Source organism: Zootoca vivipara, chromosome 14 (genome assembly GCF_963506605.1).
Source record: "Zootoca vivipara chromosome 14, rZooViv1.1, whole genome shotgun sequence".
NCBI classification, from domain to species: Eukaryota; Metazoa; Chordata; class Lepidosauria; order Squamata; family Lacertidae; genus Zootoca; species Zootoca vivipara.
In genome coordinates this window covers 9,931,745-9,957,007 of record NC_083289.1, presented here as the reverse complement: position 1 = coordinate 9,957,007, position 25,263 = coordinate 9,931,745, and the positions used below count along the sequence as shown (strand labels likewise).

Here is a 25,263-nt window from a genome sequence, read left to right as displayed (position 1 = left end):
ACTCTACTACGCATATGTTCTGTTACAGTGTCGCTGTTGTGATGGTTTTGTAACCCGCATGATGCTTTTCAATACCAAAGGTTTACAGCAACTTTTTTGGAAGACTGGAGCACACCAAAACGTACCTGGCTCCTCTTCCTCCTCTCCTCAGGAGTAAAACCTGCTCAGACAGCCGGGGAGGCGTCAACACCAGAAAAAAAGACGACCCACCGGGTGGCCGCGATTGTTTTGCAAAACTTTTGTTGAGATCGGCCCTCCTTTGGCTTGGAGGCGATTATCTCCTGCAAAAAGGTGTTAATTGGGCTTGCAACCTGAAGCAGGCCTTGGGTTTCTGGGAAATCTCTGTCTCCGCCCCTCAAAGGGCAAATGCAATAACAGGAGGCGCGGGGAGCAGGCTGGGGTGCAAGTCTTCTTTTCTGTGCTTGGATTAGTTCCTTGCAGGTAAGAGAACGGCGGCGGTGGCTTCTGTGAAATGGGTCGAGGGGAGCGAACAGGTGACCTGATTTGCTCTAGCCCTGTCTCAAGAACTCTCTCTTCCCAATCTGCTCCCCCTTCTAATAATAACTATAATAAATGAAGGGCGATGATGGCCTGCAGTTTAATGCCGTGCCGTCGTTGGAGCAGTATTGCACTGGGCTGAATTGCCCATATCTTTTTAACGGGGTGGTGGTAGAGGAATATTCTAAGTAAGTGAACAAGCTGGCAAATGCAAACTCCTTGCCACGCCGGTAGGGCTGCCCAGATGGACTAGAGAGATGCAGCGTCTACAAATCGCGAGGTAGGAGTGCGAGGTTCAAATCCCCCACTCAACTGGGTAAACGCCTGTTGGAATTTTGCTTTTCGCCCTAACCTACCTCAAAGGGTTGTTGGGAACGGAGGAAGGAGGACGAGCTCTTTTGGAAGACTGGAGCACACCAAAACATACCTGGCTCCTCTTCCTCCTCCACTGAAGGTTAGGACCCACACTTGCCTTGCAATTGTTGTAGAAAAACTGGGGGTTCGCTTTTGCAGGGCACACCTTTGTTCTTTCCTCTCCTATTTAAAAAAAAAGGGGGGGAAGGGACTCTGTTGCAACAGGAAAATAAAGATCTTCCTTGCTTTCCTTCTACTGGTTCCTGCCTCCATCCATTCTTTCACTCTAGGGGACTCGAAGCCCCTTGGGGAGTTGGGCAGCAAAAGCCAACCTCAGTTGTTTCTACAGCAATTGTTAGGAGCAATGAATGCCAAGCTTTGAAAGCCTTGATGGGTCTCCTGCTCCCCATCTCTTCACCTTCTTCCTTCTCTCCAACTTTTGTTTGCTATAGGTTGGTTTGTGAGCCACAATGTTCTGACTTGGAGGCGATATCTAAATGTATTTGGACTACAACTGCCATCAGCTTCTCTTGCCAGGATCAGTGGTCAGGGATGATGGGATTTGCAGGAGGGAACCACGTTGGCCATCCCTGCCAAAGATGGGGCATCTGGGCCTGAGATATGTTGGGCTCCCGTCATCCTTGACCATTGTTCTTGCTGATGGGAGTAGGATCTGGTAACATCTGGAAGGCAAGGGTTGAGGCTGGCCTGCCACAAGGTGCTTTAAGACTGGGTACAGAGTGTTGGCTGGATGGGATCCTTTGTGTGGCAGGGGGGCACTCCAGAAATTTTCCATTGCCAGATTTACCATGGACTAGGTGGTGCAGCTGAACAAAAAAAAACATTATTTGTAGAAATATAGAAAAATAAACTTTATTTTCCATCTTACTGTAGGTTTTGCTTCATTTTGAAAAATAAAATTTTATTTTACAATTTATTATTGTTTCTATTTTGAATTGGATATCTATGAGGCCCCCCAAAATCTTTTAAGTACTTAGGGCAGGCATAGGCAAACCCGGCCCTCCAGATGTTTTGGGACCACAACTCCCATGATCCCTAGCTAACAGGACCAGTGGTCAGGGATGATGGGAATTGTAGTCCCAAAACATCTGGAGGGCCGAGTTTGCCTATGCCTCACTTAGGGCCTCTAAAGGTCTTAATCCAGCCCTGCCTGTATGCCCTAAATAAATCCTGCCAGGGGTGAGTCTTCCTCGAGCCTTTTGCCTTCCTATGTGTAGGGAGTCTCCCCCACCCCAATTTCATTGTGTCAGTCTGCAGCGCACTTCCAAGGCAGCAAAAGCAGAGCCACATCATAGTGCTTTAGCATTTGTATTGTGCTTATTCAAGTTTCCGAAAGTGTCACACAAGCTTTGTTCTGGCTGCCATCCTGCCAACAACTCTAATGATTATCCTTCTCCTGACTCCATATTGTAATGTAGACGGAGGGATCTGAGGCTGAGTGCAGCTTTCTTCAAAGAGCTCTTGGTGGATAGCAGATTTGAGCCAGGGAATTCTGATTCTTTGTTTGTTGTTGTTTAGTCCTGTCCGACTCTTCGTGACCCCATGGACCAGAGCACGCCAGGCACTCCTGTCTTCCACTGCCTCCCGCAGTTTGGTCAAACTCATGTTTGTGGCTTCGAGAACATTGTCCAACCATCTCGTCCTCTGTCGTCCCCTTCTCCTTGTGCCCTCCATCTTTCCCAACATCAGGGTCTTTTCCAGGGAGTCTTCTCTTCTCATGAGGTGGCCAAAGTATTGGAGCCTCAGCTTCAGGATCTGCCCTTCCAGGGCTGATTTCCTTCGGAATGGATAGGTTTGATCTTCTTGCAGTCCATGGGACTCTCAAGAGTCTCCTCCAGCACCATAATTCAAAAGCATCAATTCTTCGGCGATCAGCCTTCTTTATGATTCTTAGGTCAGGCATTTATTCGTTTTTTTAAAGTATTATTTAATTTTCCAAATTTTGACATTTACAATAGTCAAACGACCAAAACAAAAAGAGAATTCCATAAATTCCCATGGATTTCCCTCCTTCCTTTTGTGGATTCCTATGTTAACCCCCCCCCCCGCATCTTCTCTATTAATCCAATTTTATTAAATCTCCATTATAACCACAGTCCAGTGTTCAACTCCAAGTATCATTCCAATCCTACTGGTAATTTTAATTGTTTACTATGATTTTTAAGATCAAATATGTATTTTCCCCATTTCTTATTAAAATTTTGGTCTTCCTGATTCCTAATTCTTCCGGTCATTTTTGTTATTTCGGCATAGTCCATCAATTTAATATGCCATTCGTCTCTAGTAGGGACTCTGTTTTCCCTGGGCAGCTGTGGGCACATACATAAATAGTCTCTTCTGGTTCCTTGGTATTTTGGCACCTAGAATTCTTAGAAGAAAAGCTTCAGGTTTTTTTTGTTTTTTTAAAAAGAAAATGTTATTTTAAACATTTTTTCCAGTTCATTATATATCATCTCCCAAAATTCTTTTACTACCTTACAAGTGCACCGCTTATGGCAAAAGGTGCCTTTTTGTCTTCTTACATTCCCAGCATGACCTTGGTTTAAACATTTTAGCTAATCTGCTAGGGGTTAAATACCAGCGACACATCATTCTCATATAATTTTCTTTCAGAGTATAAAATGCTGTAAACTTTAAATCCCAGTTCCGTAACCTCTCCCGTGCTGCACGTTGTATATTATGTCCAAAGTCCCTCGCCCAGTGTATCATAACTGATTTGACCTGTTCGACTTTCGTATGCCATTCTAATACTAATTTATACATTTTAGAAAGCAATTTAGTCTTATTTTCTAACAGCTCTTTTTCAAATTTAGAGGTTTCATTAGAAAAGCCTTTCTTTTTGTCCATCTTAAAGATATCATTAAGATGGTGGTATTGTAACTGATAAGTTAATAGTCCTCTTATGCCTTCAAACCTCTTTAATTTTAATTCATGTTCTACTTCCATTAATAATTCTTTATCAATTGCTCAGTCATTTCTCTCTCTTTTTAAAGGGAGATATCACCTCCAGTGGGGAAAGCCACCATGGTGTTTTTTGTTCTAATAAGGTCAGGCATTTTAAACAGTGCATCATGTCAGCTTTTCATTAGGTAGCTAACTAGAAATGGCTGGCATCCATTTGCCTCATCTTCAAATAGTGTGAGTAATAAAGCATTAAACGTAAAGGGACCACTGACCATTAGGTCCAGTCGTGACCGACTCTCGGGTTGCGGCACTCATCTCGCATTATTGGCTGAGGGAGCCAGCGTACAGCTTCCAGGTCATGTGGCCAGCATGACAAAGCCGCTTCTGGCAAACCAGAGCAGCACACGGAAACGCCGTTTACCTTCCCACTATTTATCTACTTGCACTTTGACGTGCTTTCAAACTGCTGGGTTGGCAGGAGCAGGGACCGAGCAACAGGAGCTCACCCCATCGGGGGGATTTGAACCGCCGACCTTCTGATTGGCAAGCCCTAGGCTCTGTGGTTTAACCCACAGTGCCACCTGTGTCCCTGCTTCCCTAAAGCATTATTTGGTGCCAATGCCATTACGGTAGTAATCCAAGATTCTTTGGATGACAGCCAATGGCAGCTGTAGTCCAAAACATCTGGGGGGCACTAGGGTTGGGGGAAAAGCTGCTTAAAGGGGAGTTGGGTATCCTGCACAGAGTCAGATCACCCACCCATCTCACTTAGCATGATCTATACCAGGCATCCCTAAACTTCGGCCCTCCAGATGTTTTGGACTACAATCCCCATCATCCCTGACTACTGGTGTTGTTAGCTAGGGATCATGGGAGTTGTAGGCCAAAACATCTGGAGGGCCGCAGTTTGGGGATGCCTGATCTATACCATCTGACAGCAGCTCTCTGGGATTTCAGATGGGGGTCTCTCCTAGCAATGCTGGGGATTGAACCTTCTACATGCAAAGTACGTAGATGTTCTACTACCCTTTTCCAAGTGTGCTACAGCCTTGGCTGTCACTTCATGTTTGTGGGTGTGCAATTTAGATTAGGGGAAACTAGGCGGGTCCCATTTGGTCAGGGGTGGGGAACTTGTGGCTCTCCAGATGTTGTTGGGCTGCAGATCCCATCTTCCCTGATCACTGACCATGTTGGCTGGGATTGGTGGGAGTCCAGCAAAATCTGGAGGGCCAGAGGGAGCTGTCTTATTCCAACCTTGCACTTAAGTACTGTAGCAATGGAATTGCATGTAGGCGAGTGAGCAGGCTGGCATAGCATGGATGGAGAACTCCATCCTCTGTACTTGGCATAGAAATCAAATGGACTTCCAGAAGAGGGAAGTCCTCTCTTCTGTTCTGACTAGTACTTTTTAAAAAATCTATCCTGCCTTTCTTCTGAGGTGGCATATATGTGGATCTCCCTCCACTCCCCATTTTAGCATCACAACCCCTGAGAGGTAAGTTTGACTGGGAGACAGTGAATGGTCTGAGGTCACCTAGTGAGCTTCATGGTTGAGTGGGGGTTTGAGCCATTGTCTCCTAGGTTATAGTCCAGTGCTCCAAACCAGAGTTTCCAAAACTTGCATCTCTAGCTATTTTTGGACTACAATTCCTACATACTTGCCAAGTTGCTGTCAGAGAAATAAGGGACTGGGCGGAAATAGCAGACCGGAAGTAGCGCTGCCGCCATTTTGGAACTGGGCGGAGCATGCTCAGAAGTGACTTTTGATGCTGCTTTGCCCAGTTCCAAAATGGCCACCGTGTCAGAAGTCGCACTACAGCCATTTTGGAACTGGGCAAAGCAGCATCAAAAGTCGCTTCTGAGCATGCTCCGCCCAGTTCCAAAATGGCCGCCGCGCCAGAATAAACCGGGGAAAAACAAAAAAAATCAGTTTTTTCAGCTAGGAACAGCTGGGAAAACGGGAATTTCCCGGGGAAAACGGGAGACTTGGCAGCTATGAATTCCTATCATCCCTGACCACTGGTCTTGGTGGCTAGGGATGATTGGAGTTGGGTTTCCAGCTGTTTTTGAACTACAGGTTTGGGAAACCCTATTCTAACCACTGCTTCACATTAGCTTTTATGAGTTGGCAGAGCTGGTGTCCTGGGCCCATTCACACAATTTACCCCATATTCTAAAATGATGGGGAGTATGCTTTTAAAATCCATTTTAATGAGCCTTTCTTCCATGGAGCACAGGTGTTGCTGCCATCCAAAGTAAGGTGCATGGTCAGCAGAGAGACTTCTCAGTGATGGCACCCATCTGCAGAATCCCTTGCATGGGTGGTGCTGTTCTGGCTAAATAATGTGGATCCTTATTAGCCTATAGGATTTATAATTTAGGTGAACTACTGTTCTCATACTTTTATTTCTGATTAAATAAATCATCTCTTCCTTCCAGTTCACAGCCAAGCAACCATGATGGGGTTTTTTATGATAAGTCAAACAACAGGACCACCTGGTGGCAAACAGGCCCCTTCCGGAAGCTCAAGTAAAGCCAGGAGAACATCCTCATGCTTTAATTTGGGTTTGGCAACAACTGCCCAAAGACAGACATGGCAAACTGTCTTGTCCATCATTCCTCTTCTTTTTGCCAGCACCGCTGCTTATAACGAAAGCTATTTAGCTGCAACTTACCAGACTCCACCTGGCACAAGACCAGGGTCTTCAGATTCCTTGCCTTTCCAGAACTTTACTGATGGACAGCAGTTGACTAGGCAAGACTTGGAAAATGTGTCTGACAGTGGCCGGCCACGCTTTCCTGCTACAGGGAGAGATCTGTATACGGCAAACTTATCGGCCAGCGCGGCTGGCACTGTTGACTGGTCCTTTGTTGCAAATACCCAGTGGGATTCAAGTAATGTCTCTGGAAATATAGAGTTAAACTTTAGTGAGCAAGGACCCCTGAGTATTGACTCGACCGTCATGAAGATGGACCAGAACAGTTCTAATGTTCTGGAGCTTGCAACTTCACTCATGCCTGATTCTGCAAGCATTTCTCTTAAGCTTGCTTCTAAAGGGGTTGAGCAGCTAGAAATGACCACGGCACCTCTGTCCTTCATATCGCAAGGAGTAGAAAACAAAAAAATGGAGGCTGCTTACACCATAAGGGTGACTCCTACATTGTCCCCAGTATTGCCTCTTCCAGACACGAGTAGCTCCTTGCAGTTGGATCAAAATACAACACACCAGTCTGCACCTGCTTTCCGAAATACAGCTGCTACTGATCAGCCAACTGCTGCTGACACTGTGGTCTTAACTTCAAGAAACCCACTTGCTCTGGAGCACATCCCCAGGGTTGCACAGGGCCTACAGGAAACGTCGTTGTCTTCAACTGAAATGGTCTACAAAACCAGTTTACATAGGATAATGGCTGAGTATGCCGACACAGCTACTTCTACACATAGTGACTTCCTCAGAGAGCAGGATAGGAAGAAAGAAGAGTCCTACCTAATATCTGTAGGTTCTGAGACACTGCATACCAGTCATCAAGATTCAATGACCTCTTCTGTTGGAACAACTCCTCCTGGAACCACTAATATAAGGATGAAATTTCTCCACCCAAGTAGTGGGCATGCATCCCATAGTTCTCTGGCTTCCACGTTGCACACTCCTGCCAATACCTTGCCCGGCTCTTCTTCACAGTCTTCTGGTGCAAGTTCACACAAGGCTGACTCTGAGCCGACAATTGTGTCCAACGGCCAGACACTAGATACCACTGAATCAGTGAGTAGAGGGCCTCCTGCAGCTGTCCATGTAACTTTGTCCCAGTCTTCCCTCTGGCCCTCACTTAGTCATTCAAATGAAGCTTTGCCAGCTGTTACTTTACCCGCTTTTACAACTTTGGCAGGCTCCACAGGCTCTAGAAAGTCCAGAGGGTTTCCCACTCTGCAGCAGCCTGAACTCCTAAGCTCTGGCTTTTCTCCACGTAGACCTGTCCCCATGACTACAGAGTCTCCTTTTGTGTCTTCACTGTCGGCTGCCACTGATGGAGCCCATGTCAATCCGGAGAACTACACTGAGGACCCTCTGAATTCTGTCTTCCCTTATTGGGAGGGTAAGGGCACAATCCCACCCACCTTACAATCTACAGCTGCTCTGACTAGCTCTTCAAGCCAACCAACCATGACAGAGTCCAGCACGAACAGGTCCCTGTGGTCCAAACCTAGAAATCCTACTTTACCCATTTCTCATAGTTTGACAGCAGAGTCTTCTGCTGATATGGCTCATGGCAGTGTTAACAAGCTGACTTTGGAGACTACTACACACATTCCTCATTCATCAGCAGATGGGGAGGCAGCGTTCAGCCTTTCTCTTGCCGCTGTGTCACTCAGCCTTGGCACTCATGCAGAAACTGGCCTGCCTGTTGGATCCCAGAGTTCTTGGATGAAAGAGCAGGTCACATCTCTGCCGTCATCTCTTGGTACTACTGAAGAAGACTCTTTTGCCACTCTTGGGGTGATAAGCACTTCTGCAGGCGAAGAAGCTAGGCTGGAATTGAAGGAAGATCCCTCTCCTGTACCACAGGAGCTTATGGGTTTCAATGAGGTCTCTACACATGGCACCATCTCAAACAGCATTAGCTCCTCACCCTGGCAAGCTTCAAGTTCTTCTTCACTTGGCACATCACATGCTGGGGATGCTGAAACAGGATATAATGTTGGTCCACTGGAAGGTGTAACCAACACTGCTAGTTACAGGGAGCAGAAGACCAAGCCCCATAAAAGAACTGCTGCTGCTCAACTGATGCCTATGTTCTCCTCGGAGGTCCCACTGGTGGCTTCAGGTGGTACTCCAGCTGAAGACTTGGTCTTTAGCTTAACTTCTGCAGAGTCTCCAGTTCAGCTGACAGATGAGCACTATGCTTTGCCCAGGAGGAGGAGTGGATCGATGCCAACCCCTTCTCCAAATTCTGTCTCTCTTGCCACGTCGAGGGTAGTCCTAAAGTCCAAGGAGCCTTCTGAGCCAGAGACTCTAACAGTGTCCTTGGCCACAAAGATGGCTAATGATTCTACTGTACACACATTTACAGCAAGAAGTGACGCTATGCGCCGCTCAAACCCATACCTAGAAACAGCAGAGGCTACCCTGCCAAATAGAGATGTTTCTGATGGAACGGTACATGCTGATCTCTCTACAGGAGACGCTACAACTAGGTCTGCAGCAGAATTTCTCAGTGTGACTTCCCAGGGATGGAAGCTTGCCATTCCAACATCATCTCATGCCACAGCTTCACATGGAAACATAACAGATTCAGGAAGATTTTCAGTCATTCCCACCCGTGGGTCTATATCTACAAGCTTTATCTCAATGGGCTCCTCTAGGAGCAGCGTTCCAGAGTCAATTTCAAAGATAAATGTTGAGGCTACCGAGGGCCTAATGAGCAGGTGGAAAGAGCATGTGGCACCTACCAACACAATGCTGCCCATTGCGTCAAGTGCAGAAACATGGACAGATGATTCGAAAGCCATTGCTTCTTCTCAAACAGCAGCTAACACTACAGATACAACCACACTTTTGCCTACAAGGGCCTCTGAGGTTGACTTCAGTGCCTCTAGTGTAGCAACTACACTGGGGACCATACTAGGATACAAGATCACAGATGCCTTTACTGCAGCTGTCCCACAAGTAGTTAGCACAATGGCTTTGCACATTGGCAGCTCAGGGTATGAAAGTTCCACTGCCTCTCAAGGCCCTGCATATCTGTCTCCCCCAGAGAGCACATCTACCCAGGCTGTCCCTGTGTCATCTGTTACAACAGATCTGCTGACTAGCCCAAGAATTCTACCTGGTGAGTTGACAAGAGCAGCTTGCAGGAATGCCCCTTGTACAGTGAGCACTAGAAAGCTTTTGGTTACTCTACTGGGGTCAACAGATGCCATGAAGAATGGGGCCAGTGCAGTTCTTGGCACCAAGGAGACCAGCCATGAGCATATAAGAAGCACAACTACACAAATGGTGTCTGGAAACCAAGACGGCAACACTCCAAATCAGCCAGTGTCAAAGTTCAAGGCTCCAGCACTGAGCCAGTTCACCAGGAATGAGAGTTTGACCTGGAGAACATCTACGCCACCTGTTCTGGCTGTGCATAATCTGCCTCTGCGGTTCCGTCTCATTGGAATTGATTATGAAGAATCCTTGGAGAACAAGTCTTCTCAAAGCTACAAGAAGCTGGAGAAAGAAGTAAAGTTGACCGTAAGTATTCTAGACAATGTTTTTTGTTTTTTTTTAAACACACCACCACACCTGTTTAACTGACGTTGGATCTGATTTTGGTGCACTTTTGACATCATCATTGTGGTAATCTATCCTTCCACCGCTTTGTCCTACAGGATTGTTGGTGGTGGGCCCTCTTCCCATGGGTGAGGCCAACTCTAAAAGTCTGTACTATTCTTTTTATCCCACTTGAGTCAATTACTTGCACAGTTGTACAGCAAATCTGCAACTTACGTGCATTTAACTTGAGCACACTCAGCTTTACACACTTGGCAATTAAATTTTTTAAAGAGGGCCAGAAAGCCTACTGTACAACTATAACATCTACACTTGTTGCTCTTTTCTCTTTGTGCTCTGGCTCTTCTGAAACTGGCAAATGGCCCCTGGAAAATTGGCCTAGGAGGGAATGTGCCCCTTGGACTGAAAAAGGTTCTCCACCCCCGTTGTTAAGGAGAAAACCACATCGTTATGTGTCTGGTCCAATTTGTCTCTTGCTGTCCAGGAAGAGCAAACACTGAACTTCATCCCATGGCATCTCCATCTGCATGTTTGTTCTGTGGGAACTCTGCATTCTAAATGTTCTTCTGGGCAAACAGTCCCTGCACAATAAGCATCTTTGTCTTCTGCTTTCAGTTAAACAAGATGCTATCTACCTATGAGACCTTTCTTCAAGCAAACATTCTCCATTTCTTGTAAGTTACTATTTATCGACCACACTATTGTGTTTCCAGAAAGAAAAAGGTTGGCCCGTTCAGAAGGTACCTGGCTTTCATGTCTTGAGCATTGCCACACCGCCTAGCTGTGAACTTTCACCTTCAATGGAGAATAAGGCCTTTTTTGAGGTGCACTTCAAGCTGAGAGAAAGAGCTCATTCATTCCTCACCCATGTCTGTTGGTTCAACTTGACCTACACTCTTCAGCAGGTCTCTGCTATACATTTCAAGAAGTAGCCTACCACTTTAAACAATTGTAGCTTCCCACAAAGAATCTTGGGAATCCAATTGTTAAGGGTGCTGTGAGATGTTTGGAGACCCCTCTTTCCCTCATTGAGCTACAATTCCAAGAGGTTCCTGGGCTTGATTGATAAGCCAACTGCAGCATGGTGAGGGGAAGAGGGATCTCCTAATCACTCTTAACGCCCATAACAGACAAGTTCCCAGAATTCTTTGGGGGAGGGGGAAATCACCACTGTACTAAGTAATACATTATTGCTTTGAGTGTATAGTGCAGGTGGGTCTTCACCACCAGTGCGCCTGTGAATTACCGCCAAATACCATTGGGTGGTTTGGAAATGCAAGTGTCACCAAGACATGGAGTATCTGAACCAGACTTTCTCACCCAAATACTACTGGATTGCACCTCTAGTCAGCCTTGACCATTGCCCATACTGGCTTGGCTGATGGGAGCTGCAGTTCAAAACATCTGGAGGGGCACCAGATCTAAACAGAGGACAACGAATAGAGGAGGCCCATGCCTACAAGCTCCATCCTAACCATCACACATTCAATGGGGAAGTCTCAATCTTCTCATTCAATTGAACAGGCATAGAGTTCTACCCAAAGTTGGGGAGCCTGCTGGAAGTGCAAAGAGGTGGAGGGAACGTTCTTTCATATGTGGTGGACATGTAAAAAGGTAAAAAAGTACAGTGGTGCCTCGCAAGACGAATTTAATTCGTTCCGCGAGTCAATTCGTTCGTCTTGCGAATCGCGGTTTCCCGTAGGAATGCATTGAAATTTAATTAATGCGTTCCTATGGGCAAAAAAAGAAATTTCAATGCATTCCTATGGGAAACCGCGATTTGCAAGACGAATTATTCACAAAATGAATTGACTCGCGGAACGAATTAAATTCGTCTTGCGAGGCACCACTGTAATTAAATTTCAATGCATTCCTATGGGAAACCGCGATTCGCAAGACGAATTTTTCACAAAACGAATTCGTCTTGCGAGTCACCATCAGATCGCAAGACGCATTCGTCTTGCGAAAAATTCATCTTGTAGGGCATTAGTCTTGTGAGGTACCACTGTATAGGGAAATGATTTATAATGAATTGAAAAAAAGGTTTAAAATTACCCCCCCCCCCAAAACCACCCAGAGTCCTTTCTGTTGGGGATAACCCAGACTGAAATCCCCAGGTGTCAGAAAAGGTTATTTATGTATGCCACTACTGCGACCCATGTTTCGTTAGCCCCAAAATGGAAAACGAGCAAGGTCCTAATTAAAGAAGAATGGCAACTTAAGTTGACAGAATATGCGCAACTTGCAGACTTCACATATAGAATAAGAGAACAAGAAGAACATACGTTTAGAGAAATATATGGGGGGGGGAAATTGTGTACACTTGAAAATGTTGGCAGCATTAAGATCAATTCAACAGTTTAAACAAGTTTTGATGGATGCAATAATGAAATATTGAATGGTTTAGTTTTTGTAAAATATGCAGGGATTTATGACATTTAAAATGAACCATGGAAAGAGAAGAAGGGAAGTCATTGATATTTTAAGGATGGTTAAATGAGTATTTTAATGGGAACACTCTAAGACCCCATTTCCTCCGGGCATTCTGAGAATGCCTGAGAGCCAAACCTTTGCTCTCCAAGTAGAGTTTAAAATGGTTAATCATAGCACGTCGTCCCAAACTTGCTTTTCTAGGAACAGGGGATCATATTGATCAATTTGATGGCACTCCAGAGGCTGGTGGATTGTTTCCTCCTCGCAATGGGGTTATGTTAGGAGGTCCACTAGAGGTGGCCAAATACATTGTGGTTGTTCTGGCTTCTCCCCAGGAATGGCTCTGTGATCGCTGAGGCTGTGGCTGTGTTCCAGGCTGGAGGCCCTGTTCCCACACCCTCGGACATCATCCGTACAATTGTCACCGAGGTGGAGAGGCGGGAAATGGACACCTTCTTTGGCTGGAGGGTGGATGTGAAATCTCTTCAGTCAAAAGGTGAGCTTTGTTGGAATATCTGAAAGCCATCATAAAGACAAGGAGGATCTGGACGTTGCAACAGCTATGATTGCCGCAGCCAGACTAGTCACAGCAAGAAACTGGAAATCTGATAAAGCATTTGACGTCTTATAATGGTATAAAAATATATGGGATGTAGCATAGTTGACACAACATGTGTATTATATAGATGAGTAATTGAAGGACGTGTAGCAAATGAATTTACTGAAAAAAGAAACAGTAATTGTTGAATATTGGAACAACTACAGTATGTTCAGCCTTATATTAACAGTATGAGGTCAGTTTACTTGCAAGATAGCTGTATACCATATTTGCTCACTCAATCGCTTGTTACATGTGCACTGTAATACAGTACTTGCTTTGCAAGTATTTATTTTAGTTGTGTGCATGATCGCTCTTTTACACTCACAACAGCCCTGCAGGGTAGATTTGGTTGCGAGAGTGCCTGCCCAAGGTCAGCTCTGTGACTGAGTAGGGGGTTTGAACCCAGCTCTCTACTCCAGCTCTCTCTCTCTCTAACACACACACACACATACACACAAAAACGTGTCTCAAGATCAACTGTCTATAATATATATTTACAGAAGATGAATAAATGAGTAAATTAGGTTAATTTGGATATGCAGAGGATATTAAAAATAAATTTAAGGAGCCGCAGAAAGAGGGGGAAGTCAGATTTTAAAATGTCAACATGATTGTAAAGTTAGTGAAATGTATAAAAAATAGTGAAATGTATAAACCTGAAAAATATGTATATATATTTTAAAAATCAACTGTCTATACAGTACAGCAATAATAGCAGTCAGTTGATAAGCTAGAGGAGGGAGGAAGAAAGCAAGCATGTTCCTTTTTCCATTAATAATTATAAAACAAATCAAAAACATTAGAAATAAAAGCAATTATTATTAATTGCTATGTCCCTTGAATGTTAACTGTATCCCCACCCACTAGGGTTCAGCTTGAAAAACCTAGAACCAGAGAAGCTGGATGTATCATTCACGGTTCTGGGGCTGGGATCTTCAACATCATTTGATGGCATCATGAACTTGGAACAAATGGAAAAGCTAAGACGCAAGGTAATGGGGTGAAAGGCCCTTTGGCTTCAGGTGTGGGAGACTTAACATCTGGAAGATGCTGTCCTCCTTGTGAGTTGGTTGCAATCATTCTCTTTTTACCTTTCTCATTCTGATGTAGTTTGGTGGCTGCGGCAATGTAGCATAATCTTTTAAGAGTGTCTGACACATCCTGCCTAAGCTTATTGGTGCTGGTGACAACTCCTCACTTAGAAAATGGATCCTCCCTTACCCACAATAGCTCTCAACCCTGCTTTTAGTGAATTGCAAGCCACCTAAGAGTATCAGATGGGAGCAAAAGGCAGGGGAAAAAAGTGCAGAATAAAACTAAGGAATAGATTGCAGCTAATGTAGTTTTGTAGGCAGTGCTTTGGGTTGCTTGGCATCTGCGGTGTTGAAGAAGCAGTTATGGGATCAAAAGCAGTGATGGGAAATCTGCAGCCCCAAAAGCTAGGAGGATTGCAGCTTCCATCATCCCTATCAGCCACAGGCCAATGGGAGCTGGGAGTCGAAACATAATCTCTTGGGCACCTGCTCCTGATCTAGAGGGAAGTACATAGCTGGCATGCCACCACAGAGGAGACCCCCTCTGGCTGGCACCTGCCTGACCTCCACAAGTGGCAGCATCTGAGAAGGCCTTCAAATGGATTAAGGGGCAAGTTCACCTGGAGTCAGGTGCTGCTTTTACATACCGTGGTCAGGTCTTGCCCTGATTGGGAAGCAAAGGAGGACATGGCTTGAATGGGTCTGGGAAGATTCCTCTCTTACCTCTTTGTGGGTCCCAAGTGCCTTCAGAACCCTAGCCTGTGTGTCTGCTCTTTCCCCTTATTCCTGCTTCAGTCAACATCTTGCTCCCATCTCTTGTTTCTTGCCCTGTTCCCACCCCTGTTTACTCCCCGCATCTCTGCTTGTTCCTCCTCCATTTCATGCTTCCTTACACATTCCCACTTCCTCCCCATTCTCCTTTCACATAGTGCCTGGGATCCACACCCAGTGTATCTCTCATCCCACCGTTATGCTCTGCTGAGCTGAGCGGCGCTGCATCCTCAGCATCATAGCTGCCAAGTCTCCCGTATTCCCCGGGAAACCCCCGTTTTTCCAGCTGTTCCCAGCTGAAAAAACGGATTTTTTTGTTCCCCCCGGTTTATTTCTCCCACAGGAACTTGGCAGGTATGCTCAGCATGGCTCCTCCACTTTATCTTTTCCAGTCCAACTGGCTCACCTTCCAGCTGAACCACCAACGCTGTGGCGCATTGAAGAGGAATCTCCCCCAAGCTCTGCTCACAGGGTTCTTGTGGCCTCATACTCCCTTGTTTGCCATGGAACCCCAAGCACTGCTAAGCATGAGACTCTCAATCTCAGGGTCATGGATTCAAACCTCACGTTGGGCAAAAAGATTCCTGCATTGCAAGGGGTTGGACTAGATGACCCTGGGGGTCCCCTCCAACTCTACAATTCTATGATTCTGTCCAGCGGTGGTGGCTCCAGCTTTGAGGTTTAACATCTGCATGCTGATGAATTATGAGTAAGAACAACATTGACTTTTGTCTGTAGGTGGTCCTGTTGCTTGGAACTCAGTACACAGTCCAGAATATCTCTCTTAATCAAGTCAGGTATGTACTGGGCCGGGCAGTGGTGTGGTTGGGCAGCTTACAAGCATCTGCTTCTGTTTTGTGTTCTAGTGGGAAGGATCCACTCCTGAAGAAGGTAAATCTGTGGCCATGACAATCTCCTATACTAGATTTGTACTGGCTCAAGCAAACAGCTTGTATCTCAGCAAAGCTTTATACTGGGGAAAGGGGAACCTGCGGTCCTCAATGTTGGACTACAACTCCCATCAGTCCAGGCCAGCATAGCTAATGGTTGGAACTTTTAGTCCGGCAATATTTTGGATGCTTTCACACGTTCTTCTTCCCTACTTTATAATCTGATCCCTAGAAAGTGCTGGTGTATACTTTTTGAGCTGGAGGTATGAGCTATCTAGTACCTAAATGCCTAGGCTGGTCAAAACTGGATAACCTTCCCTTGGTTGTGTAGTGTTGGTGTGTATTGATGGAACCTTTGGACTTGACTAGGAATAAAATGCTTTTCACCAGTAACTTGTTGCTTGAGGACGACCTCAAAGACCTTTATGATTGGGTGCCTGATCAAAACCAACCCCAAGTATTAAAACAGTCAACGTTTTTCAACATGTTTGGCCAGGTGCCTGCTTAATAATAATTTTATTATTTATACCCCACCCATCTGGCTGGGTTGTTTAGGGTGTATTGTAGCACCACTTGGGAGTGGGTAGGGAAACTCTTTTATGTGCACAGGGTAACACAACTTGTGTTGCTTGCAGATATAGCCAAGGTGGTGTCGATATAAATGGAGAGGTCTATATTGATACCATTGCTCATGTGGACGTTGGCTGGGCTCTAAAAGAACTGATGGGGCTTAGAAACTACTCTGTAGACCTCACGTCTCTCTCCATCAATGGTCAGTAGCCTCTCTCCTTCTGGCTTGCTTTTAAGGATGATGACGGGTGGGAAGCTTAATTCTCTGCCCCTAACCCCATGCTTTCTGCTTCCAGGGTCACGCCTAAGTCTCCAGGTCTTTCCAGTGTCTTTCTTGGTAACCAACAGGATATTCAATGAGAGAATGATGGATCGTTCTTCTGTAGAGCATCAGAACCTTGCCAGGGATATATCTGATGTGGTAGGCATGAGATGTTAATACAAGCAAAATGTTAATGGTTGGTAGGGTCTCTAATACAAGGGCAGGGGACCTCCAGCAAGGCCACAAAAGGCTCAAAGGCAAAGCCACGTATTTGTGTAGGATTTTGCTGCTTGCAGGAAGCAAATGAAGGAATTTAAGCTTTATTATCTCCTAGGATTTTGAGTAATGATTCACAGAGCAAGTGACCAAATCAGGGCTGGCCCTACGGCCAGGCAACCGCGCTGTGCCTGCCCGCCCGCCGCACAGCAGCACCTGTGGCAGCCGTGCTGCGCCCGCCCGCCCACCGCGCTGGGAAACGGGGCGGGGGGGGGCGCTGGAGGGATCCGTCACTCCACGGCGCCAGGGGTGCTTAAGACGGCCCTGGACCAAATGTAAACATCTCTTCTCCTCCTTCTCCTTCTCCTTCTCCTTCTTCTCCTCCTCCTTCTCCTCCTCCTCCTCCTCCAGCTAACGCATATTCTGGGGAAGTACAAAAACCTCCTGCAAGTGGCAATCCGAGACATCACGTAAGTAATTCTGTCTTGATTTTCACTTGCTCTAATACAGACCAGGCACTGAAAGCTGAAACTCACAGGTGAGTCTTTTTTTCATTTGCAAAACCTGCACAACCTTTTCAACCTTGGAAAACTGGACTTGTTTTTTAAAGGCTAAGCTTATCTCTTTTAAAACCAAGGTGACTCTCCCACTAGCTGCGTCTCTTATTGTGTGAAGATAAATATATTAGTGGGCTTTTCTTTTTACCCCTTCTCCACAATTGTAAGTTTGCCTGGTCTGCCCCTTCCTCGCAACTGGGAATTTAGTCAAGTTTCTGCACTAGGGTAGTGCTGAAAACTCAGTTTAAGCCTATCTCTTTGTCCTGACTGCAGCGGTGGATCCCTGATATGTCATGGAGATGTGATATTCCAGCACCCAGCTCCAACAAGCAAGGATGTCCTACAGACGCTCACTCTTTCAGTTGGCCCAAAGGATTATCTGGACTCTTCAGATCTCAAAGTGGACCCATTCTCCTTTACTGTAGCAGGTATGTCAGTATAAGTTCAGAAAGGGGCCTTAAAGGGAAAGCCAGGCACACAGCCTTGTGCTAGATACATACATAGTGGAATGAACTTGGGGCAGTTTCAAATTCCACCCATCCTAAGATTTGCTCACAATAGCCTACAGGTATTTAAGACTGCTGCCACCACCCTGCTTGTATTAGCAAAGTGGGGCTCCTGGAGCATGAATCTTGAGTCTGGGGACCAAATGCACTTCTCTAGGCCACTCCCCTGGCCCTCAAAACTCCCCCATATGTGTGTCACCTGCAGGGATGTACTGTTGAGGGTACCAGGGGGGCAATTTCTGAAGGGATGCAAACCAGGTGCCCCAATGCAGGTGACTCCTCCCCGCTCACCAAGGGCCTTGTCAGCCAGCCAGGCTTCCCTCTGTGCAGGCGGTTAGGCAGTTCAGCGTGACCCCACTTTGCTCTGGTGCGGGTGGAGTCATTCCAGCAGTGAGGGTTGGGCTTGCACCCACTGCATTGCATGTGCTCCTGCCCACCCCGGGCACCAGCAATCAATGCTATGCTGCTGGTTACATGACTAGAACGTATCCTTGGAGGATCGAGGTGTGTGTGTGCACACTAGCCTTTTGTCCTCATTGCTCTGCCTACTTTTACCTCTGGCCCCGCCTACCATTGGAATATGGGCCTTGGAAGATTGTCCAGAAGGAAATGTGGTCCTCAGGTTGAAAGGTCTCTAGCCCCTGCCATGGAGTCCAGGGCAACAGCTTCTGGGGGAGGTATTTGGGCTGGCTAGAGGGCCTGAGATCAAAGGGCCTGTCTTACCTAACAAGTAGACTTGCTCTGATCTGTTGTTATTATTTTCAGGGCTGGCCCTATGGCCAGGCTGGGTGGAGCAGGGTCGGCAGGGGGGTGCCACGCTGGGAAACAGGGCCGGGGAGGGCGCGCCGGAGGGATCCGTCGCACCACGGCACCAGGGCGCCAGATATACTTAAGACAGCGCTGATTATTTTATATACTGCCCTATACCCAGGGGTCTCAGGGTGGTTCACAGAATAAAATCAAGATATAAAACCACAAAATACATAATAAAAATGAAAACAACAACCTAATATCCCCCCCCAACCCCACATTTCAAAAGGGCATAGCATGTAAATCAGATCAACCAAAGTCCTGGTTAAAAAGGAACATTTTTGCCTGGTGCCTAAAGGTGTGTAATGAAGGCACCAGGCGAACTTCCCTGGGGAGAGCATTCCACAGATAGGGAGCCACTGCAGAGAAGGCTCCGTTCTTGTGTTGCCACCCTCCGGACCTCTTGAGGAGGAGCCACACAAAGGAGGCCCTCAGAGGATGATCTCAGGCTCCGGGTAGGTTCATATGGAAAGAGGCGGTCCTTGAGGTATTGTGGTCCTGAGCTGTTTAAGGCTTTATAGGTCAAAACCAGCAATTTGAATTGGGCCCAGAAACTAATTGGTAGCCAGTGCAGTCGGATCAGGATCGGTGTAATATGCTCAAACTGTCTTGCTTTGGCGAGCAACCTGGCCGCTGAATTCTGCACTAGCTGAAGTTTCCGAACTGTCTTCAGAGGCAGCCCTATGTATAATGCATTGCAGCAATCTATTCTTGAGGTTACCAGAGCATAGACAATAGTAGTTAGGCTATCCTCATCCAGATAGGGGCGTAGCTGGGCCACCAGCTGAAGCTGATGGAAGGCACTCCGTGCCACTGAGGCCACCTGAGCCTCGAGTGACAGCAAAGGGATCCAGGAGTTACCCCCAAGCTACAAACCTGCTCCTTCAGAGGAACTGTAACCCCATCTGAAGCTGGACCGATAAAGCACTTCTGAATTATAATCTGCTTTCTCCCTCTGCAATTAGCAGGGGGTGGTAGATGATGAACTTCCTAGATGAACTCATAGGAACCATCCAACTCGATGATTTTGTGACTTCTCTTCATTTTAAATATTTATTTAGGTGATCGGCTGGAGCCTCCCGTTACACATCGAGATGTCTCTGGCTATGTGGTAGCCATCCTTGTGCTCTGTGTCCTTGCACTATTTGTTCTTCCTATCCTGGCTCTGCTGGTAAGAATCTCATATGAACCATACAATCATTCTTTTTTTGTATCGCTCTTGCCCCCTGTAAGGGTTCTTGCTTTGTCTTGCCCTAGATCAGCATTTCCCAAACTTGGGTCTCCACCTAGCTGGTTTTGGACCACAACTCCCATCATCCCCAACTTGCAGGACCCCAGTGGTCAGGGATGATGGGAACTGTAGTTCAAAACAGCTGGAGACCCAAGTTTACGAAACACTACCCTAGTTAAAGAGCATCTCCCTCCCTGTGCCGCAATCAGAACCAGGGTCAGAATAGGTGACAGTGTCCAATGGGTCAAGGCAGATCCTGCTATTCAGTTTTTCCCTTAGGCAGCTGACCTGATGGCAGTTGGAATGCCCCCCCAAGCCAGCTGGGAGCTTGATGGAGTTCCGCTCCACCCTCATCTATGTCAGGAATCATTTTTTTATATCACAAAATGTTTTTGATTGTTTCCTTCTGAGTCTGGCATGTAGAAGGCAAAGTGTGCTGAAAATAAGGCTCTTGAGCAAACGGCAAGACAGAGGTGCAGAACCTGATCTGGACAGACGGTCAGATCTTTTTCTCCTCTGTGCCTCGCTGGCCAGTGCCATCCACCCAATATGCGGGAGGTGCTGTGGACTAAGCCACTGAGCCTCTTGAGCTTGCCGATCGGAAGGTTGGCGGTTTGAATCTGTGCAACGGGGTGAGCTCCCGTTGCTCTGTCCCAGCTCCTAGCAGTTTGAAAGCACGACGTGCAAGTAGATAAATAGGTACTGCTGCGGTGGGAAGGTAAACAGCGTTTCTCTGCACTCTGGTTTCTGTTACGGTGTTCCGTTGCGCCAGAGGTGGTTTAGTCATGCTGGCCACATGACCCAGAAAGCCTTCTGCGGACAAACGCTGCCTCTCTCGGCCTGAAAGCCAGATGAGCGCCACAATCCCATAGTCACCTTTGACTGGACTTAACCATCCAGGGGTCCTTTAACTTTTAGCTTTACCCACCCGTCAGTCAGCTGATGGCACAGGGACACCCGGTGATGATCACCAAGACTTCAGAGGACAGCACAGGCCTATCCACTGGTGGGCCATCACTTGAATCCTGCTTTCTGCAGCAATTGGCCATGCAAGGTTGGGACTGTCCTCTCTCCATCAGTCCCAGCCAGTGTGGTCAATGGTCTGGGGACAAGGGATGTAGTTCAGCAACATCTTGGGGAGCACGCAACTGGCACCCTTGGTCTACAGGAAGAATATGGTTTGGTAAAGCACTAAATGCTTAATCTTGTATTAGGAGAGATCTTCAGATGATCCTGTGATGTAGGAATGATGTACATCTTTGGCAGGGGCATGCCTGCTTCAGATTTCTGGAAACAGCTTTCTTTTGTACTATGAACAGCATATTCCATTGAGCGCCACTTTGTTTGGAAGCCTGAATAGCTCCATTGGTTAAAGCATGGTGCTGATAATGCCAAGGTTGCAGATTTGATCCCCGTATGGGACAGCTGAGTGTTCCTGCATTGCAGGGGGTTGGACTAGATGACCCACAGGGTCTCCTTCCAACTCTACAGTTCTATTATTCTAACTGGAAACTTGCTAGGCTACAGTCTCTTAACCAGCTCTACTAACTTCTCCTAAGCGAAAGGTGCTTGGCCGGAGAGACAAGATTATAATCAACAGGGGGCGTGACCATGAAACAGGCGTGGAGATATTTGAACTAGATAACCCAGGATTCCACCGAACTCCGGAGGAGGTATACTCCAGACTGTCAGAACATATGGAAAAATGTGAGTGTGCAGCCAGCTCTAAAGGAGTTGAAAGTTCCCCAAACTGGCTTTTGAAGAACCTAGAAATCTTTGGTATTTTGGTTATATGGCACTACATGCCTTGGATTTTTTATTTTTATTTTGGCAGGGGAAGAAGGGACAAGGGCTTCTGCCATGAACAAACTTATTTGTGCATTGCCAAAGCACAACATCTGAATTGGCAGTGTGCTGATAACTGAATATACTAACCAAGGCACGATCTTTCCCTTTTATGAGCAGAGTACACCAGGCTTTCATGCTTCTGAATGAAAGCAAAAATAATTTGTGAAGACACACTCTCTTGATGTAGCTCAGATTTTTAAATTCTAGCAGATTAGAAATGTTGAAATAGTGATGGGGGATTTCAGTGTGTCCAGCATTGAAATTCTCCCAGTTCACGGGCTTCTGGAGTTGACAGCGATCTGTTTTGCCTTTTGCCCACAGGATGGTGCCAGATGCTCTTAATCTTCTGCAAAACCACTCGACTAGAAGAATCAAAGGCTTGGGATGAAGATGGGATGTTTTCATACCATCTGAGCTGGGGCCTTTTTGTCTGCTGATGTGATACCAAACGGTGTCTGAGCCGGAGTGGCTGAGGATGCAGGAAGGCGTCAGCTGGCCACATCATAAGAAGATACAAACACAAATACTGATCTCAACGCAAAATTGCCGCATACTATCTGGAATAGAATTGGGAAGGGGGATGTGGAAGCAACGGAACTTTAAAAAAGAGGGGAGTGTGTAATAGCTTCCCTTTGTAAATGCCACAGTTGATTTACTGGGCATCTCTTTAAAACTAGAAGTGAGGTTTTAACGCCAGGAAAGGCAAATGGTCCAGAACGAGAGTGCAAGGCTGGTTGTGTTCTATCTGTAGCTTTGAGGAAGGGTGGCCCCAGTACTTGAGCAAACAGGTCAAGAGGTTTATTACTCCTTTCCCTTGTGCCCATGCTTGAGGCCTTCATTGTAAAGATCTCTCCTCCCGAACCAGCAAAGCAGTCTCGTAATTTTTTTTTATGACTAAGCTGATCTTTTATGTATGTCTTTAAAACATTTCTTATTACTTTGTATGTCTAGGGCATAGAAGTTGGTTTTTTGTTTGTTTTTTCCTGATTGGATGTTGTGTTGTTCCTGATCAGATCTTGGTAGGATAAGAACTCGAGGTGTGTTGGAGTGAGGGGTAGGCAGATTTTTTGGGGGGTGGGGTGGGGTGGGCAGATAGAGCCCTGGTTATATCTGATGGTAACAGTCTCTTGAACAACCTGCAGACTTTGAAGCTCTGAACACACCTCTCTTTTAATAATAATAAAGTGAGTATGTGGCCCTTTGCTGCTATTCCTCCAGATTTCTGCAGAAGCCAGGTGGTTTCTACATCATGAGGAGTGTGAGAGGGACTTTCGCTTTGGTTTTCTAGCTAGAATGTCACAAGGGTGAAATTGATACAGACTGCCAGAGATCCCAAAGAGTCAACTTGTTATTTCAGCAGCCCACCTTGGGATCCAAAAGATTTTATTAGTAGATGCACTAATTTCCAGGTGAGATCTTTAGCTAGACTGTATGTTTAACTGCAGGAATCTGGGTTCTTTCATTAACTTTGAGGAAGATGCCCTACCCCTGGCTTCACACCTTTGCTAACGGAGGTGTCTTATGTCTGTATTTTTTTTTGAATGTCTAGTTTAAACTGGGAGTGGGGCACCTCTGGCCCTCCAGAGGTTGTTGGACTCCAACTCCCATCAGCCTGAGCCAGCATGGCCAATGGTTGGGGGCGATGGGAGTTGTAGTCTACAGAGGTTCCCTGCCTCTGGTTTAAAAGGTCCCTCCTGAGGAAATGCAGTACATTCTGCTCACATTGCCTTTCCAAGGGAGCATCAGTTTTTATCTCATTTTGGCTTTTATCCCTGGCAAATGGTTTCCCCCTCCGAATCACTTGGCAGAAGTGCCTTTCTTTTAAAGTAATTAAGTTGAACCTGGTTAGTAAACACAATATACTTCCTCCCCTCTCCCCTCGGGCTCATTGCCATTCTTTCCAAAGAACGATGTTATGTATTAAAATATAGTTCTGAATAAACTGCAACAACCTTGTTTTTTGAAGCCTGTCCTTGAAAAGTCTTTGTGGGGTATGTTGGGAGAGAATTCTGCTCAAAATGCTGGAGTGTTGCTGCTGGTGTGGATATGAACTAGATGTAGCAGTGGTGTGGGGTTAAGGCACCATGCGGACCACGCCATGGCTTTTCTCTAGGATATAGCAAAAATAAGCAGGTTACTTAAGATTGTTCTGAAAGCCTTTTATAAACAAGAATAAAACAAGAGAACACATCATGTGTAACTCCTGGGATCCCTGACCATTGGCCGTCCTTGCTGAGACTGAATTGGGAGACTGTACCAACTGGAGGCCACAGGTTTCCCAACCCTGCTCTAACTTTCATTTGTATCAGCCAGCAGTAAATCACAGCTTGCAAGTTGGAGTTAACCCTTTATTATCAAAAACACGATCGATATAGGAGTGTCAGGCCTAATGAGCACAGCACCTCCTCTCCAGTAGGTCTTGCCCCGATGAAAGGTAAAAAAAAAAAGGTAAAGGACCCCTGGACGGTTAAGTCCAGTCAAAGGCAACTATGGGGTTGTGGCGCTCATCTTGCTTCCAGGCCGAGGGAGCTGGCATTTGTCCACAGGCAGCTTTCTGGGTCATGTGGCCAGCACGGCTTAACCGCTTCTGGCACAACAGGACACCGTGACAGAACCCAGAGCGCACAGAAACGCCGTTTACCTTCCTGCCACAGGGATACCTCTTTATCTACTTGCAATGACGTGCTTTTGAACGGCTAGGTTGGCAGGAGCTAGGAAAGAGCAACGGGAGTTCACCCTGTCACAGGGATTCGAACCACCAGCTTTCTGATCGGCAAGCCCAAGAGGCTCATTGGTTTAGACCACAGTGCCCTGATGAAGCAGTATCTGAGGCTGAAGGTTCCTGCTTCCCACAGATGCCTAAGCCCCCTCCTCTCAAGGTCCCCCCCCCAAGCAATTGGAGACTGCACCTGCACGACACCAATCTCTTCTCTGCCCTTTTCATGCCTCTTCTGGTTCTGGGAGACAAGTGAGGAGGGGAGCTTGTGCCTCTTCATTAGCCTGACTCATCTCAGCCTCTTGCCCTCTCTCCTCTCCTCAGCTTTCCTCAGCTCACTAAGCCCTGTTACCTTTTCAGCTTCCAACACCTCCTCTTCCCAGTCTTCTCCCTGTGACCACTCACCATTATCCCACCACCACTCACTGGGCTCTGAGCCTTCTACCCTTGGGAGTTTCCCACCTGGTACCTCTCACCATTCATCTGCGTCCAACCAGTCCATGGCATCACCATTCACAAGTTTGCTTCTTTGGCTCTAAGGCCACCACACCCCTTCTGATATGATAGATCTCTATAAAACTATGCGTGGCATGGAGAAAGTGGAGATGGAAAGGTTTTCTTCCCTTATAACACTAGCATTTTTAGACATCCAGTGAAGCTGCATGTTTGAGGAGTCACAACAGAATTAACATTTCAAAACTCTACTTCCTTCGCCCTCTTTCTGCGATTCCTTAAATTTGTCTTTTATATTTTTTTCATATTCCAAATT

At 46.4% G+C, this 25,263-nt stretch overlaps 1 protein-coding gene across 1 annotated transcript; it reads left to right on the top strand.

Annotated features, from left to right (window-relative positions):
* The first annotated feature begins 390 nt into the window (after positions 1-390).
* Positions 391-25,150, top strand: LOC118092457 (mucin-12-like). Its single transcript, XM_060282743.1, has 13 exons — positions 391-441; positions 6,217-10,010; positions 10,665-10,723; positions 12,818-12,978; positions 13,951-14,075; positions 15,627-15,685; positions 16,414-16,550; positions 16,645-16,769; positions 17,238-17,296; positions 17,657-17,811; positions 19,761-19,870; positions 21,490-21,637; positions 25,062-25,150. Exons 2-13 carry the CDS (start codon positions 6,234-6,236, stop codon positions 25,148-25,150), a joined length of 5,004 nt encoding a protein of 1,667 aa, XP_060138726.1. The 5' UTR covers positions 391-441; positions 6,217-6,233.
* The last annotated feature ends 113 nt before the right edge of the window (positions 25,151-25,263 follow it).

Coding starts and splice junctions, on each gene's coding strand:
- LOC118092457 (XM_060282743.1), top strand. CDS start 6,234: ATGATGGGGTTTTTTATGATAAGTCAAACAACAGGACCACCTGGTGGC. Junction 10,724..12,817: donor GCAAACATTCTCCATTTCTT/GTAAGTTACTAT, acceptor GCTTCTCCCCAG/GAATGGCTCTGTGATCGCTG. Junction 17,297..17,656: donor GTGGCAATCCGAGACATCAC/GTAAGTAATTCT, acceptor TCCTGACTGCAG/CGGTGGATCCCTGATATGTC.